Source organism: Entelurus aequoreus, linkage group LG14 (assembly GCF_033978785.1).
Source record: "Entelurus aequoreus isolate RoL-2023_Sb linkage group LG14, RoL_Eaeq_v1.1, whole genome shotgun sequence".
Taxonomy (NCBI): domain Eukaryota; kingdom Metazoa; phylum Chordata; class Actinopteri; order Syngnathiformes; family Syngnathidae; genus Entelurus; species Entelurus aequoreus.
This window is the reverse complement of record NC_084744.1, coordinates 34,448,610-34,466,195: the sequence shown is the minus strand read 5'-3', so window position 1 is coordinate 34,466,195 and position 17,586 is coordinate 34,448,610. Positions and strand designations below refer to the sequence as shown.

Sequence of the window (17,586 nt, the reverse complement as noted above, 5' to 3'; positions counted from 1 at the left end):
CTTCTTTTTATTAAGGCAAGTTCAGACACAAAGTGCAATTGTGCTACAGTCAATGTTTTTCTGTGTTCCCCATACGGAAACCTTCAAAAGTCCAGTACCACTGGTTCTAAAAACAACCCTCCCATGACAACAAAGAGGCCTCTTGTAAGTAGATATAGGCTGTCTTCCTTTAATGGATTTATTACAATCTTTTGCAAAGGTTTGCTATGATCTGGAACAACATGGCGCACAAACAACTATCAGAAACGCAGCGAATATTACATACAGATAATGAAACTTTGCAAAAATAAATTAAATACCCCGAGGACGTAAGTAAAGGAAATTAATATAGCTACAAACGAGGCATAATGACGCAATATGTACATACAGCTAGCCTAAATAGCATGTTAGCATTGATTAGCTTGCAGTCGTGCCTTGAGCAAATTTGCCAGACTAGCACTCCACGCAAGTCAATAACATCAACAAACCTCCTCTTTGTGCATTCACACTCAGTATAAAAGGTTTGGTGAACGAAACGGGACAAAGAAGGAGTGGCATAAAACACGTCTTTCTGTGGCAGCGTCGGAGAAAGTTTCACATGTAAACAAACTGTTGCGTCACTGTCCACGCAACTATGGTGAGTTACAGGACCGTCGAAATTATTCATTTATTTTTGAAAAAGCTCCAGGGAGCCACGAGGGCGGCGCTAAAGAGGTGCGAGTGGCCGACCCCCGGTCTAAGGTCTGAATAGGAAATGAGACGATCGCCAATTCCAATGTGTAGACTGAGAAAGAATACATGAGTTTTGTGACAGCGAGCACGGACTGGAGAGATGTTTGACCAACCTACGACTTTATGTCATGTTCTTAGCCTTCTTTGCTAGGACCGGCTCATCCTCGTCCCTCGGACCCTCGTAGCTCACAGCCTCCTCCGTCGGACCCTCGCAGCTCAGAGCCTCGGCCCTTGGAGCCTCGCCCCTCGGCGCCTCACCTTCTCCAAGCTCGTCGGAACATCGTGGAGCAACATTCCCTATTTATGACAAAAATGCAAAGAGGAAGTCAAATGGACTGTCAATCATGGCGGCGTCATTCAGCAGCCCCAAATGAGGGGTGACTCTGCAGTCGGGCTGGGCGATAAAACGATATCAATACATATCACCATAGACATGTCATCGATATCAATACAGAATGCGTTGGCTAAAACGTAGGATAATTGTTTTTCATTCTATGTGGGAAGAAAGGGGAAGTATGGAAGCAAGGTTGGTTGCACGAACCAAAGCACTCGCTCTCTGGTCACCCAGCAACGCAGGAAGTGAAATGTGAGTTAAGGACACTAAGATTATTTGGTCATAACAAGATTATTCCCTTTGAGTCCAAATATCAATCAATCAATCAATCAATCAAAACATTTCTCTCAAAACCAAACTGAAAATATTCAACTCAAATGTCAAATCCATTCTGCTGTACAGATCAGAAACATGGAAAACCACCAATGGCATACTCAATAAACTACAGACATTCGTAAACCGTTGCCTCCGTCGGGTCCTAGGAGTCTACTGGCCAGACACCATCACCAATGCCAACCTGTGGGAACTCACCAAACAAGAACCAGTGGAACTGCAAATCAGGAGAAGGAAGTGGAGCTGGATAGGCCACACACTCAGAAAACCCAATAAATCAATCACCAAACAGGCACTAACATGGAACCCACAGAGGGAGACCAAGAACAACCTGGAGAAGAAGCACGGAACAGGAGATGAGGGCTGAGGGGCTGTCATGGCAACAACTCGACCAAAGGGCACAAGACCGGAATGGATGGAAGGCTTTCGTCGGCGGCCTATGTTCCTCAGGGAATACTAAGGCTTAAGTAAGTAAGTAATCAAAGTTGACTTATATAGCCCTTAATCACAAGTGTCTCAAAGGGCTGCACTAGCCACAACGACATCCTCGGCTCAGATCCCACATCAGGACAAGAAAAAACTCAACCCAATGAGAAACCTTGGAGGGAACCGCAGATGTGGACCGACCAGTGCAATTGATGTCGAGTGGATCTAGTGGATTTGAGTCTAAACAAGACATAAATAAATGTTACAATAGATGTTGAGCTACTCACCAACCCCTTCATGGACCCCCTCATGGTGTTCTTGCATCAGCTTTTCATACTCCTGGCCGTTGTCCTTCAACTTCTTCATGATCTTGTCGAGCTCCTTTCGATCTCCGTCCACTTTAGCCTGACTCAAATCAGTCGTCTCGATGGCCTTCTTCTCGCGCTTCTGCAACATCTTCCTTGCCTTTTCCACCGTCACCTTGTCCTCGTCCTCCTTCTCCCGTGCATTTTCCACCATCTCCCGTGCATTTTCCACCATATCCCTTGCCTTGTTCTTGGTCTTTTCCAAGTCTTTCTGGTCTTTAACCAGCGTTTTCTCCATCTGCTTCTTCTGCTCCTCAACTGAAAAGGAATTTCTCAAACATTTTCTATTTTTGAAGTTAGGTTTTGTTCATTTGGTGTCAGATGGTAGGATGACTTACGTTCCTTCTTCTCTGCCGTGAGAAAAGCCACTCTGTACACCCTTGTCTTTTTAGCCTTGGAATCCAACTCATCCTGGAGATATTCCTGCTCGTCCGGGTCTAATTTATTCAGTACTTGTCGCATGCCCTATTGATAGAAAATAAAAATACACAACAAATTGTATTAGATTTCCAAACATCAATGCATAACCTAAAGAACGTAGTGTGTCCTGTCACGATAGAGGTCTCCAGTAATGGTAGGCGACAGGATAAGGGGCTTGCGTGGGTGCTTCTGTGGGTTGGAGGAGTCGTAGGCCACATTGGTATAAGTGGGTGTGTGCGCAAATTAGGCATTTTTAGGAGAGGACATACACATATGAGTGAGGATAGAGGAGAGGGTTTACTTGACTATATTTCATCTTATGTATCGCTTCTGTTCCTCATCTTATTTTGTAAAACATTTTGTTAATGCGGACGCTGTATCGATTCGTTGTGGTGAAGAAGGAGCTGAGCCGGAAGGCAGCGCTCTCAATTTACCGGTCAATCTACGTTCCCATCCTCACCTATGGTCATGAGCTCTGGGTTATGACCGAAAGGACAAGATCACGGGTAAAAGCGGCCAAAATGAGTTTCCTCCGCCGGGTAGCGGGTCTCTCCCTTAGAGATAGGGTGAGCAGCTCTGCCATCCAGGAGGAGATCAGAGTAAAGCTGCTGCTCCTCCACATGGAGAGGAGCCAGATGAGGTGGTTCGGGCATCTGATCAGGATGCCACACGAACGCACGTCCAACCGGACGACCTAACTTCGGATAAGCGGAAGAAGATTTATGGATTTTGTTAAACCCACTTCAAATGTACTACACAGTCAAAGTGCTTCATTACATCCATCCATCCATCTTCTTCCGCTTATCCGAGGTCGGGTCGCAGGGGTAGCAGCCTAAGCAGAGAGGCCCAGACTTCCCTCTCCCCACCACTTTGTCCAGCTCCTGCCAATCCCGAGGCGTTCCCAGGCCAGCCGAGAGACATAGTCTTCCCAACGTGTCCTGGGTCTTCCCCGTGGCCTCCTACCGGTCGGACGTGCCCTAAACACCTCCGTAGGGAGGCATTTGGGTGGCATCCTGACCAGATGCCCAAACTACCTCATCTGGCTCCTCTCCATGTGGAGGAGCAGCGGCTTTACTTTGAGCTCCTCCCTGGCGGAGTGCATTCAAGAGACAAAAAAAAAATTATAATAAAAAACAAACAAAACGGGGAAGGAGGTCGCTCCTCTAAGTAATCAAACAAGGCTTTCAGAGGAAACACCACACCGGTCACACACAACAAGGTATGGCGCATCATTCAAGGACAGACGGGAGCAAGGAGCCACCACTAAGTTTAAAAACACGCCACGCCACTTGTCACCTGGGTAGTGACCTTTTTTCCCCCCCGGGGTGGCACAGGGAGGGAGCACCTAGTTCTGCTGGGGTGGCACCCATAAAACAGTCAGTCTACCCCAGGAGCAGCTGTAGCTACTACAGTAGTTTACCACGGTTACCACCATCAAGTAGTGACTTTTCTTGTAAGACAATTGCTGACATTAAACAATATTGCAAAGCATGGAGCTGTTACAGTACGTCAGACAAAACATAAAACATAAAAACAGCATGTCAAATGTCCTCTTTAATAAAGTAACATTGTAACATTCATAAATTGTCAACACTAAATGGTCCCTAGTGTGTGAATGTTGTCTATTTGTGTTGGTCCTGCCATGAGGTGGACACTTGTCCAGGGTGTACGCCGCCTTCTGCCCGAGTGCAGCATTACACAGTGTGCCTTGAAAAGTATTTGGTGAAAACAAATACTGTCCCTGTCATGTGTTGGCCTCTCTGGGGATGTCTGGGATCCGTCCCAGACATCTATGAGTAGCTGTGCAGCTGGGGAAGAACAGTTACTTGCTCCAGTGAGGTCTTCCATGACCCTGCTAGCATGCCTCCTTGCTGGGATGACCTCATCAGCGACGTCGCAACCAGTGCTCCCTTCAGCTCCACGATGCTGACACCGTTCCGTCCTGTCCTGGCAAAGCCGCCTGTCTCTCTCACGGCGTGTGGTCATCGCCTGAGCTTCCTCACTTGCTGCAGAAGCGCCCATCTGGCGCTCGCCGTCCTCGTCTGTTACAAAAGCGCCCGTCTGGGGTTCTGCTTCCTCCTCCTCGTCAGCAGAAATGGTGGCCAGTCCATGGACATCCACTGCGCCGACAGCAGCAGCGCCTGGGACCTGGGCGTGGACCTCTGCTGTGGTGTTCATCCTGTGCTGCTCGTGCTCCCCTTCGCCAGCTGCAGCGATGTTCCACCCGCCACCAACACCTGGCTCTTCCCCGCTGGTTGCGGGGACACATGGCCTGGACTGTTGGGGCGCAATTTGGTGACCCTCCGCCATTACTCTCTCCACCCTCCCTTGGTTTTTGGACTTTCTGTTGAAGTTAAAACATCTGGTATCCGTTGTAGGAAAGGGGGCGACTGTCAGGCCGGCTACTGACAGTTTGTGTTTTCCTGTGTTTTGTGCTTTTTCCTGTCCAGCACTCCTTTTTTGGTTTCTTTTTCCTGTCACTGCACCTCTGTCCTGAGCGCTGCCTCCCTCACCTGTCTCTGATTGGCACTCTAGACACACCTGTTACCTGTTGCCAATGAGGTGTTTATATAAGCCAACAATGCCCTGCACACAGGTCTAGATCATTTTACTAGTTAGTCTGCTTCCTGTGCACCTACCTGCACGGCGCCTGCTATTTCCGCATCCTTGGGGTCAAGCTCCAAGCAACGCTCACCAAACCGTGACAGTGCGAGGTTGTGAACCAAGTGAATCGATTCACTACAGGGAGTGACTCATAGGTACAGGAGAATCATGTTTACCGTCACTACTTTGTAATGCAGTGCAGGTTACTATTGTGGTTAGCATACCTGACTGATTGCCCTGTGCTTCCTCTTCGCCAGACTTTGACCCACCAACGCCTCCTGGACTCCACTTTTCTTAAACCCTTCCACCATGTCAGCCAGTAAGGTGTTTAGGCCGAGCTCTGGCCTCGGCTTGAAAGTCTGTCGACATTGAGGGCACTTGAAGACCCTCAAGATTTGTTGGTCCCAGCAGCTGCGGATGCAGTCGGAGCAGTAACTATGGCCGCATGGAATGGTCACTGGCTCCTTCAGGACATCCAGGCACACCGAGCAGTTGAACTGGTCTTTGTCCAGGACCACCCCGCCAATAGCCATCCTTCAAAAAGACGCAAAGTTGACCACTTAAAATAGCAAATGTGAAAATATTACCGCTATTGGTTTGTGCTACGTTTGTGCTGTTCTGTCGGATTTTAAGTTATTTTGAAATACATTGTGTTGGAAAACATTCACATACTTTTGCGTAAATTGCAATAGTGTTGTAGGGAAAGGTCATTTAAGAATGCACCTTTGTTTCCAGTGTGGGTACTTTCCACTGAGTTGTGTCTGGAAAGTACCCACTGACGCAATTATAACCATAACCATAACCCTTTCATATGCTCTCACCCCCCTCCAAACTGAGCCTACGCCCTCCCTCCTACCTTGGATTCAGTGTATAAAGAAAACATGCATCTCTCTTCCTATTGCGCATTATTTACATACTTTGCTATGAATGTGACCTGTGACTTATTGAATAAGAGAAGGAAGAGAAGGCAGTTCTGTTTGACTGCTTGATTAGTACATTTCCAATACGACATTATCGGTGCGGCGTATTCAGTAATGCGGACACTGTATCGATCCGTTGTAGTGAAGAAGGAGCTGAGCCGGAAGGCAAAGCTCTCAATTTACCGGTCGATCTACGTTCCCATCCTCACCTATGGTCATGAGCTTTGGGTTATGACCGAAAGGACAAGATCACGGGTACAAGCGGCCCAAATGAGTTTCCTCTGCCGGGTGGCGGGGCTCTCCCTTAGAGATAGGGTGAGAAGCTCTGCCATCCGGGAGGAGCTCAAAGTAAAGCTGCTGCTCCTCCACATGGAGAGGAGCCAGATGAGGTGGTTCGGGCATCTGGTCAGGATGCCACCCGAACGCCTCCCTAGGGAGGTGTTTAGGGCACGTCCGACCGGTAGGAGGCCACGGGGAAGACCCAGGACACGTTGGGAAGAATATGTCTCCTGGCTGGCCTGGGAACGCCTCGGGATCCCCCGGTAGGAGCTGGACCAAGTGACTAGTGACATCATCCAGCTCCCCCACCTTGTCCAAATCTCCCAAAACTTGTCCCAATCGTTTGTGGTACATTTCTGCTGCAAACATGTTTGTCTAATATAGTTGTTATGTTATTAACTATTATTTTTTAACACACCTTGCCAAAGCTACTCAAACTTGTCCCCATTGTGCTGCAAAATCAGTTTTCTAAGTCTTATAGTTTTTATTTTATGGGGGTGGCTATGAATAATAACACGTTAGTAACATAAAAGGAATAATAGTGAGATTTAAAAAAATGGAGAAAATGAAAGCAAAAACTCACATGTTTTTGCCAGGAGGTAGAGCGAGGTGCAGGTAGTTCCAGGTTGGCTCCTCAATGACAGAAGCTACAATTCACTTCCTCGATTCCAACACGGACATTCAAGTCAGACCTGTTTGTCAATCGAAAGGGAGGAGAATTGTTTTTCTTACCTATGTTTGTTTAATTTCTGATAAAGTTTACCAACTCGTTGACAATGTTCAGACTCCCCGCCTGAGATTTATTTACATTGTTTGAAGCAAAGAAATAGAATTCCGTCATGGCCACAAGCAGAGAAAGGAGACATCCTGCGTCCTCTGGCTCCTCACAAAATGTTTTGTCTCCTCTCCACAAAGTCTGATAAACTGTTCCAAAGATGGGTTGGGTTGTCTATGTCCCTTTTGACTCCATGGTAACTGCTCCTTCTCTGGCTTATCTTGATGATCATTGCTGCTCACAAATACTTTTCATTCCTTTTGTTTTCGCCCTCTTTTAATAATAATAATAATACATTTTATTTATAAGGCGCCTTTCTGGGCACTCAAGGACACCGTACAAAATCAAAACAATAAAAATCATCCGTCCATCCATCCATCTTCAACCGCTTATCCGGAATCGGGTCGCGGGGACAACAGCTCCAGCAGAGACCCCCAGACTTCCCTCTCCAGAGCAACATTTGCAACTTCCTCCTGGGGAATCCCGAAGCGTTCCCAGGCCAGAGAGGATATATAATCCCCCCATCCGGTCCTTGGCCTGCCGCGGGGCCTCCTCCCAGTGGGACGTGCAACGAGGACCTCCCTAGGGAGACGCTCGTGAGGCGTCCGCACGAGATGCCCGAACCACCTAAGCTGGCTCCTTTCCAAGCGAAGGAGCAGCGGCTCTACTCTGAGTCTCTCTCGGGTGACTGAACTCCTCACCCTATCTCTAAGGGAGATGCCAGCCACCCTTCTAAGGAAACTCATTTCGGCCGCTTGTATCCGCGATCTTATTCTTTCGGTCATGACCCACACTTCATGACCATAGGTGAGAGTAGGAATGTAGATAGCTCGGTAGACCGAGAGCTTTGCCTTCTGGCTCAGCTCTCGTTTCGTCACAACAGTGCGGCAGAGAGACTGCAATACTGCCCCAGCTGCTCCGATTCTCCGGCTGATTTCCTTCTCCATCTTTCCCTCACTCGTGAACAAGACCCAGAGATACTTAAACTCCTCCACCTGGAACAGAGTCTTGTTGCCTACCCGGACTGTACAAACCATCGGTTTCCTGCTGAGAACCATGGCCTCAGATTTGGAGATGCTGATCCTCATTCCAGCCGCTGAACACTCGGCTGCGAACCGATCCAGTGAGAGCTGAAGGTCACGAACCGAAGGTGCCATCAGGACCACATCATCTGCAAACAGCAGTGACGCAACCTTTAGCCCCCAATACAATAAAAATCAAATTGGATAAAAACAAAAATAATAACAACAACAAAGATAGAGAAGAAAATATGATTACAATGAATAAGCAGTCAGGAATAGGTGTGTTTTGAGATTTGATTTGAAGAGGGATATTGAGTCCAAGTTACAAAGGTCTGGTGGCAAAGAGTTCCAAAGATGTGGGGCAGAGCGGCTGAAAGCTCGGGCACCCATGGTGGACACTTTAAATAAAGGGACAGTGAGATGGATGGATGAAGAGGATCTTAGGGAACGTGAGGGCGTGGCGACATGGATCAGGTCAGAGAGATATGATGGAGAGAGGTTATGGATGGCTTTGAAAGTGAGGAGAATTATTTTAAATTGGATACGATGTTTGATGGGTAGCCAGTGGAGTTGCTGCAGAACAGGGGTGATGTGCTGGATTGAAGGGGTTCTGGTGATTATCCGGGCTGCAGAGTTCTGGAGAAGCTGAAGTTTGTGAAGTGACTTGTGAGGGAGACCAAACAGGAGAGAGTTGCAGTAGTCCAGGCGAGAGGTGACCAGGCTATGGACTAGTATGGCAGCAGTATGGGGTGTAAGGGATGGACCAGGCTATGGACTAGTATGGCAGCAGTATGTGGGGTAAGGGATGGACCAGGCTATGGACTAGTATGGCAGCAGTATGTGGGGTAAGGGATGGACCAGGCTATGGACTAGTATGGCAGCAGTATGTGGGGTAAGGGATGGACCAGGCTATGGACTAGTATGGCAGCAGTATGTGGGGTGAGGGATGGACCAGGCTATGGACTAGTATGGCAGCAGTATGTGGGGTAAGGGATGGACCAGGCTATGTACTAGTATGGCAGCAGTATGTGGGGTAAGGGATGGGCAAAGACGATTAATGTTCCGTAGATGAAAGTAAGCAGACCGGGTAATGCTGTTTATGTGGGCTTGAAAGGAGAGTGTGCTGTCGAGGACGACACACACTTTTTTGTGCCCTCGTGTGCATTTGTCAGGCTGGTTATGTTTTAGTTTTTCCTCTGTTTGTGTTTTATTTCCTGTCAGCGCTCTTATTTTGATTCCTTTTCCTGCACGTCTCCCTGAGCGCTTGGTCCCCTCACCTGTACCTGATTGGCAGTCTGGCACACCTGTTGGCAATTGCCAATCAGGCCACTATTTATACCTGCCTCGCCCTCCAGTCAGCGCTGGAGTATTGTTTGCTATGAGCTGTTCCTGTTTGCTGGTTCCTGATAGCTGTTTGCTGTCTCCTAGCTCCTTGTTTCTTGGTTTCCTGTTAGCTGTATCCTGTTAGCTGTTAGCTGTTTCCAGTTTGCCTGTTTCCTGGTGTTTTCCTGCATTTTCTTTTGGACATTAAATCATGTTTTCCTGCATCCAGCCTGCCGTCTCTGCATCTTGGGGTTAGTCACCAACGCTACCTGACAGCATTATCCTTTCCATCCTTATCCTTTCCATCCTTTGTAACTGAGTTACTGTGTGGAACCATTTCCCTTGTGGATCATTAAAGTTTGTCTAAGTCTAAGTCTAATGTCAAGGTTCTATTGTGTGTCCCTTATGTGTGGGACTTTAGAACTAACCATTTACAGTAAAACCTAACGATGTACTATAACATTATGTGACAGTTAGCATGCAGAAATTTGATGGGAATATCAATATAGTCATTATATTCGGTGTATGTGTATGTTGACAATATGTGTAGTTGGCATTAAAAACACTTCAATCTTTCAGTCCCTCCTTTCTCTTTTCTGTCTCTGGGCTAAGTCAGGACAGCACACCCTGACCATAAAAGGAGATGTTCGTGTGTGAGTGTCTGGAAAAAAACTGCTCTAAGTCATAACTTAAATGTTGGTGTTGAGCTAGACATGTAGTCTCTTCTCAAGGATAGGGCTATTACTTTTGCATTCCAAAGTCCCAATTAGGCCCTTTTTCCTATGAGAAGTGATCCAATCCACCTGCGAATATCAAACTAAAGGACCTGATCCTATTATGTTCTCAAACTGAAATACCACTGTTTACTTTAACTTGGTGGTTTGCTTTCTCCAAGATGAATATAAACATTCACCATATGCAAAACATAATATGAGTTATTTAATTTACTTCAATATATACATAAAAACATCCATAATCTATCTTGGATTTCGCCGAACGACAGAGACAAAAACCAGACTGACTACATCATGGCAAACGGTACCTGGAGACGGTCCCTGGAGTACAACCCCGGTCTAGTCGTAGCGTCAGTTAGAAGTGAAGGAGACAGTTTGATGTTGCAAAACTGAAAGACCCCAAGGTTAGAAATTGATGTGTGCTGCAACTGAAGAACAGCTTTAAAGCTGAAGTGAATGAATTAACTCATAAATTAATTAACTCATATTATGGTGAATGTTTATATTCATCTTGGAGAAAGCAAACCACCAAGTTGAATTAAATAGTGGTATTTCATTTTCAGCCCATAATAAAATAAGGCCCCTTGGTATGATATTTGCAGGTGGATTGGATCACTTCTCGTAGGAAAGAGGCCCTAATTGGGACTTTGGAATGCAAAAGTGATAGCCCTATCCTTGAGAAGAGACTACATGTTCAGCCCAACGCCAACATTTGAGTTATGACTTAGAGCAATTATTTTCCAGACACTTACACACAAACTTCTCCTTTTATGTGTTAGGATCCGCTGCTCGGATCAAAGTTTGTTTACTTTTTAGTGTCACGTGTGTTTTCAGCACCTTGTGTTTGTTTCTGTTGCCATGACGGCAGATTGTGCTCAGCTGCCTCTGGTTAGTGTTTGAGACGCTCACCTGTTGTCCGGGCACTAATCAGAGGGCTATTTAGTCTTTGCCCTGGCCTCACTCGGCCTGGCTTGCTAAGTTGCTTACATGCAACAGTTAACGACAACTTCGATTCCCGCTAGCTTTCACGCTATGCCATTTTTGCTTACCGTATTTCCTTGAATTGGCGCCGGGAATATGGTATTCGCATGCCTCGAATTACAGCCGGGTCAAACTTGTTTCGCAAAATAATTAGCGCATGCTCGGCACTTCCGCCGGGTCAAATATGAGTCATTAAATGACTCCCGCCTCCTGGTGGTAGAGGGCGCTAGTGATCCTTCTTGCGACTGCTGGTACTGCAGAAGAGTGCTGCAGAAGAAGACAACCGGCAGCAAGAGTGCGCAGCCATTGTTTGCTTGGACTTTTACCATGGAGGATTACATATCTAGAATAAAACAGTTTTCTAAACTGGACTTTCAATCGAAGCAGGAAGTAATACTTAAAAGGAAGATCTCCATCGAGACAGAGAGACTTTTAAAACTGAAGAAAGATAAGGAAGACTTCTATATCGATGCTTTTCTTCAAAAGGAGCTGGCATGGACTCATTTATACCTAAAGGTAAGACAATAATAACGTTTTTTTTTATTAAATGTGATTTTCATGATAAGGTAAGCGCCGGAGTGAGAAGAGGTTTTAAAATAATTAGCTCATGCTTGCCCATCCCGCAGGCTTCTGGTAAGCGCCGGAGTGACAGGAGGTTTTAAATTAATTAACGCCCCTGCGGCTATTCAAGGAAATACGGTACTAGCTTCCACGCTAGTCCTTTTGTTTTTGTTTTCCGGGCTATGAGCACGTTTTTGTTGTTCCTATCTGATTTATTTGCTTAAATAAATACTTGTCCCACCTGCACGCTGCGTCCGAAGCCGTCTGCATCCCTGGGAGAACGACCACGCACCACGATGCGCCCCGGTCGTTACATTATGGTCAGGATGCGCTCTCCTGACTTACCACACACACACAAACAGGAAGGAGAAATACAAAAACTGATGGTTTGGCTTCCCCAAGTTAGGAATGCCTCATTTTCTTGACCTGACCTTCTCCAGGAACTGCAGTCCTGTATAACGTTATAAAGCAACTTTTGGTTCAGTAAAGCGTCTCCGACGTCTCTTTTGATCCAGCTGCACTGCCGCGTCACCCTTCTGTCCGGACGAGGATGACAAGACCAGAAATACACATCAAAGCCTTAGCAGATCTTGATGAATCTCAAGAAATGAATGATATGTGGGAAAGAACCAAGACCACATTCATTCATGCCTGGGTTACAAGGTACAAGGTTTCTCCTGGAAACTGCAGTTCCAGTCAAAGGCTCGCTGAAACATATAAAGCTTTTGTTCGATGATTCCTCGTTGGCTCATCACGCATCACACAGTCACTCTGTCCTGGGAGAGTGACACAACCATCAAGTATACAACAAAGGCGTTCTGCAGCATCCTCAGAGAGAGCTTGTGGCGAATACTTGGATCTTATGGGACACCACAGGTTGTTGTGTCATCTCGGAAGACCTTTTACTCCAACTTTTCATGCAGTGTGGGAAATTGTAGGACAAAGTTTGAAGTTAAGTCAGGAGTTTGGCAGGGATGTGTCAAGTCTTCTAGTCATAATCACCGTTGACTGGATAATGAGGCGAACGACTGAAGATCACCCGAGAAGTATCACATGGTCAATTTTCTCCATGTTGGAAGACCTCGATCTTGCATTCTTCTCACCTACACACCAGACTGTGTGAGTTTGCACAAGTTGGCCTGAAGATCAATGAAGGCAAACGGAAGTCCATCCATCCATCCATACATTCATCTTCTTCCGCTTATCCGAGGTCTGGTCGCGGGGGCAGCAGCCTAAGCAGGGAAGCCCAGACTTCCCTCTCCCCAGCCACTTGGTCCAGCTCTTCCCGGGGGATCCCGAGGCGTTCCCAGGCCAGCCGGGAGACATAGTCTTCCCAACGTGTCCTGGGTCTTCCCCGTGGCCTCCTACTGATCGGACGTTCCCTAAACATCTCCCTAGGGAGGCGTTCGGGTGGCATCCTGACCAGATACCCGAACCACCTCATCTGGCTCCTCTCGATGTGGAGGAGCAGCGGCTTTACTTTGAGCTCCCCCCGGATGGCAGAGCTTCTCACCCTATCTCTAAGGGAGAGCCCCGCCACCCGGCTGTTTGTACCTGTGATCTTGTCCTTTCGGTCATAACCCAAAGCTCATGACCATAGGTGAGGATGGGAACGTAGATCGACCGGTAAATTGAGAGCTTTGCCTTCTGGCTCAGCTCCTTCTTCACCACAACGGATCGATACAGCGTCCGCATTACTGAAGACGCCGCACCGATCCGCCTGTCGGTCTCACCATCCACTCTTCCCTCACTCGTGAACAAGACTCCCAGGTACTTGAACTCCTCCACTTGGGGCAAGATCTCCTCCCCAACCCGGAGATGGCACTCCACCCTTTTCCGGGCGAGAACCATGGACTCGGACTTGGAGGTGCTGATTCTCATCCCAGTCGCTTCACACTCGGCTGCGAACCGATCCAGTGAGAGCTGAAGATCCTGGCCAGATGAAGCCATCAGGACCACATCATCTGCAAAAAGCAGAGACCTAATCCTGCAGCCACCAAACCGGATCCCCTCAAGGCCTTGATTGCGTCTAGAAATTCTGTCCATAAAAGTTCAGAACAGAATGGGTGACAAAGGGCATCCTTGGCGGAGTCCAACCCTCACTGGAAACGTGTCCGACTTACTGCCGGCAATGCGGACCAAGCTCTGACACTGATCGTACAGGGAGCGGACCGCCACAATCAGACAGTCCGATACCCCATACTCTCTGAGCACTCCTCACAGGACTTCCCGAGGGACACGGTCGAATGCCTTCTCCAAGTCCACAAAGCACATGTAGACTGGTTGGGCAAACTCCCATGCACCCTCAAGGACCCTGCCGAGAGTATAGATCTGGTCCACAGTTCCACGACCAGGACGAAAACCACACTGTTCCTCCTGAATCCGAGGTTCGACTATCCGGCGTAGCCTCCTCTCCAGTACACCTGAATAGACCTTACCAGGAAGGCTGAGGAAGTAATGACTTCAAATAACTCCAATCCAATGGCAGTACAAGTAAATGGAAAGGATGTCTAAACTCCGGAAGGGATTGAAGTACCTTGGCAGCATTGTCAGATGTGATTGGGGAGCAGAAAATGGAATTATAATAGGCCAGAACATGTTATATATTCAACAACAACAACCAGGCGATCCAGGAAAGAATCACTCTACAGCTGCAGGGTCATTTGTGCTTCCTTGCTGGGTTGTTCATTGGACTGGGGGACGGGCAAAGTACCAGAGCTGACCCAAACAGTAAGTACGACCCAACAGGTTCAACCCAACATTTGGGTCGAAAAAATAAGCCAGCATTTTTGAGTGCGTAGTCTTCCTTTGTTGATGTTGTTGTGTCTGAGCTCAGCACCAGTTTCTGTTTCATTATTATCCACACCTGCTAACCACACCCTTCTATGCCCGTGCCACAACTACCTTGTGTCTGATTATAGTGGTTATGTTTTTAGCTATTACAGTTTTCATGTTATTAACGTTTTATTACTCATAGCAAAATCTCCACAAACTTGTCCCAATCATTGGTGCAAAGGGGCGCTGGTTTTGAATAATAACCCTTGATACATTAAAACCATTACAGTTAAGTAGAACATTCCCACAGAAATGTTGATGGGCCTGCTATTTGTGCTGTGCACTTCCAGCCCAGTGCCAATTGAAGTTAGCACATTTCTCAGATGCTGCCAAGTATCAAAACCCACAATGTTTAGGTGTAAACATTTAAACAATTTCTAAAAAACTAGCATAAATCATTAGCATGTTAACGTTAGCATGCTAACATAGAAAAAGTAAGCATGTTTTCAAGATGGCGCCAAGTATCTAAATACAAGATATTTATAGTTAAACATAGATAATTAGCCAAAGAGCTAGTGTAAAACATTAGCATGCAAATGTGTACCTGCTAACAGAAAAGACGTTAGCATACTTCCAAAATGGCACCAAGAATAAAAATCCATGATTTTTAGGATTAATCATACAGAATTCGCTAAAACATTAACATGCTAACATTAGCATGCTAATATAGAAGAAGTTAGCATACTTCCATGGTGGCGCCAAATATCAAAATCCATGAGTTTTTAGGACTAAATATACAGAATTAATAAAAAGCTAATATAAAACTTCAGCATGCTAATAAAGAAGACGTTAGCATACATCCAAGATGGCACCACGTATCAAAATACATGATATTTATAGTTAAACCTAGCGAATTAGCTAAAGAGCTAGCGTAAAACATTAACATGCTAATGTTTACCTGCTTATAAAAAGACGTTAGCATACTTCCAAGATGGCACCGAGAATAAAAATCCATGATTTTTTGGATTAATCATATTTACTAAAAAGGTAGCATAAAACATTAACATGCTAACATAGAAGAAGTTAACATACTTCCAAGATGGCGCCAAGTATCAAAATCCATGATTTTTAGGGTTGAAGATTTAGCTAAAAAGCTAGCATGCTAATGTTAGCATGGTAGCACGTGAGCAGATAGGAGGAACTACCAACATTGGCAAAGCAGTTCTATAATATTCCTACATCGTGTCCGGTAGATATTTGTAATTTTTTATGAATAAAATATCTAAAACCTTAAGCTAATAGTTAGCATGTCTTAGACATTGACCATTGAGCAGGCCCATAATACCATGGAAACTAGAATCCTTAGACATTGACTGTTGAGCAGGCCCATAATAACAGGTGAATCGGTGTGAAGGTGGTTCCAAGTTGGATATTAAACCCTGGACCGAGGTGAAGGTGGTTTCAAGTTGGATATTAAACCCTGGACCGAGGTGAAGGTGGTTCCAAGTTGGATATTCAATCCTGGACCGGGGTGAAGGTGGTTCCAAGTTGGACATTCTACCTTGGACCGAGGTGAAAATAGATTCAAGTTGGATATTCAACCCTGGACTGAGGTGAAGGTGGTTCCAAGTTGGATATTCAACCTTGGACTTAGGTGAAGATAGATTCAAGTTGGATAGTCAACCCTGGACCGAGGTGAAGGTGGTTCAAAGTTGGATATTCAACCTTGGACTTAGGTGAAGATAGATTCAAGTTGGATAGTCAACCCTGGACCGAGGTGAAGGTGGTTCCAAGTTGGATATTCAACCCCGTACCGAGGTGAAGGTGGTTCCAAGTTGGCTATTCAACCCTGGACCGAGGTGAAGGTGGTTCCAATTTGGATATTCAACCCTGGACCGAGGTGAAGGTGGTTCCAAGTTGGATATTCAACCCCGTACTGAGGTGAAGGTGGTTCCAAGTTGGCTATTCAATCCTGGACCGAGGTGAAGGTGGTTCCAAGTTGGATATTCAACCATGGACCGAGGTGAAGGTGGTTCCAAGTTGGCTATTCAACCCTGGACAAGGGGTGAAGGTGGTTCCAAGTTGGATTTTCAATCCTGGACCGAGGTGAAGGTGGTTCCAAGTTGGATATTCAACCCTGGACCGAGGTGAAGGTGGTTCCAAGTTGGCTATTCAACCCTGGACCGAGGTGAAGGTGGTTCCAAGTTGGATATTCAACCCTGGACCGAGGTGAAGGTGGTTCCAAGTTGGCTATTCAACCCTGGACAAGGGGTGAAGGTGGTTCCAAGTTGGATTTTCAACCCTGGACAAGGGGTGAAGGTGGTTCCAAGTTGGATATTCAACCCCACATCTGCGGTCCCCTCCAAGGTTTCTCATTGTCATCCCATTGGGTTGAGTTTTTTCTTGCCCTGGGATCTGGATGTCGTTGTGGCTTGTGCAGCCCTTTGAGACGCTTGTGATTTAGGGCTATATAAGTAAACATTGATTGATTGATTGATGTAAGATGTCTATATGTAATATGTCTATGTCTATATGTATGATATGGACTATCTAGAAAGGAGGAACATTCTTAAGTATCTTGCCCTCTCGTGACTTTTGAACAGTTTTTCTGGGGGGGGGGCATCTGGAATCTGTCCTTATTGGGGGGGAACTGTGATGATCCGTTGCTCGTATCATGTTTTGTTTTAGTTTAAGACTCCCGTAGTTCTGTTTCAGCACCCCTGGGTTTGTGTTTCTTGGTTGCCATGGGTGCTGATTATTTTCACCTGCCTCTGATTAGTGTTTGGGACGCTCACCTGCTCCCGGGCGCTAATCAGAGAGTTATTTATTCCTGCCTTTCGCCACACTCGGTCTGGCTGTTTTGTTTGCTACATGCAACAAGTTAGTTTGGTTATTCCTGCCACTCTTGAGTCTTCTTCCTGTGCTAAACTTGCCCATAACTTCCAATGCTCGTGGCACGCTTTTCTGTTTATTTCTTGTATTCTTGACTGATTTACACCCGAGCGTGACAAGTTACAATATCA

At 46.4% G+C, this 17,586-nt stretch overlaps 1 protein-coding gene across 1 annotated transcript; it reads right to left on the bottom strand.

The window, feature by feature from the left end:
• On the bottom strand, positions 1-7,044 carry LOC133664796 (E3 ubiquitin-protein ligase TRIM58-like). The gene is made up of 5 exons (XM_062069713.1): positions 6,976-7,044; positions 5,418-5,727; positions 2,508-2,634; positions 2,092-2,427; positions 1-1,008 (listed from the first exon to the last, which is right to left on the bottom strand). Coding segments are annotated over exons 1-5 (951 nt in total). The 5' UTR covers positions 6,978-7,044; the 3' UTR covers positions 1-832.
• Between the last annotated feature and the right edge of the window lie 10,542 nt (positions 7,045-17,586).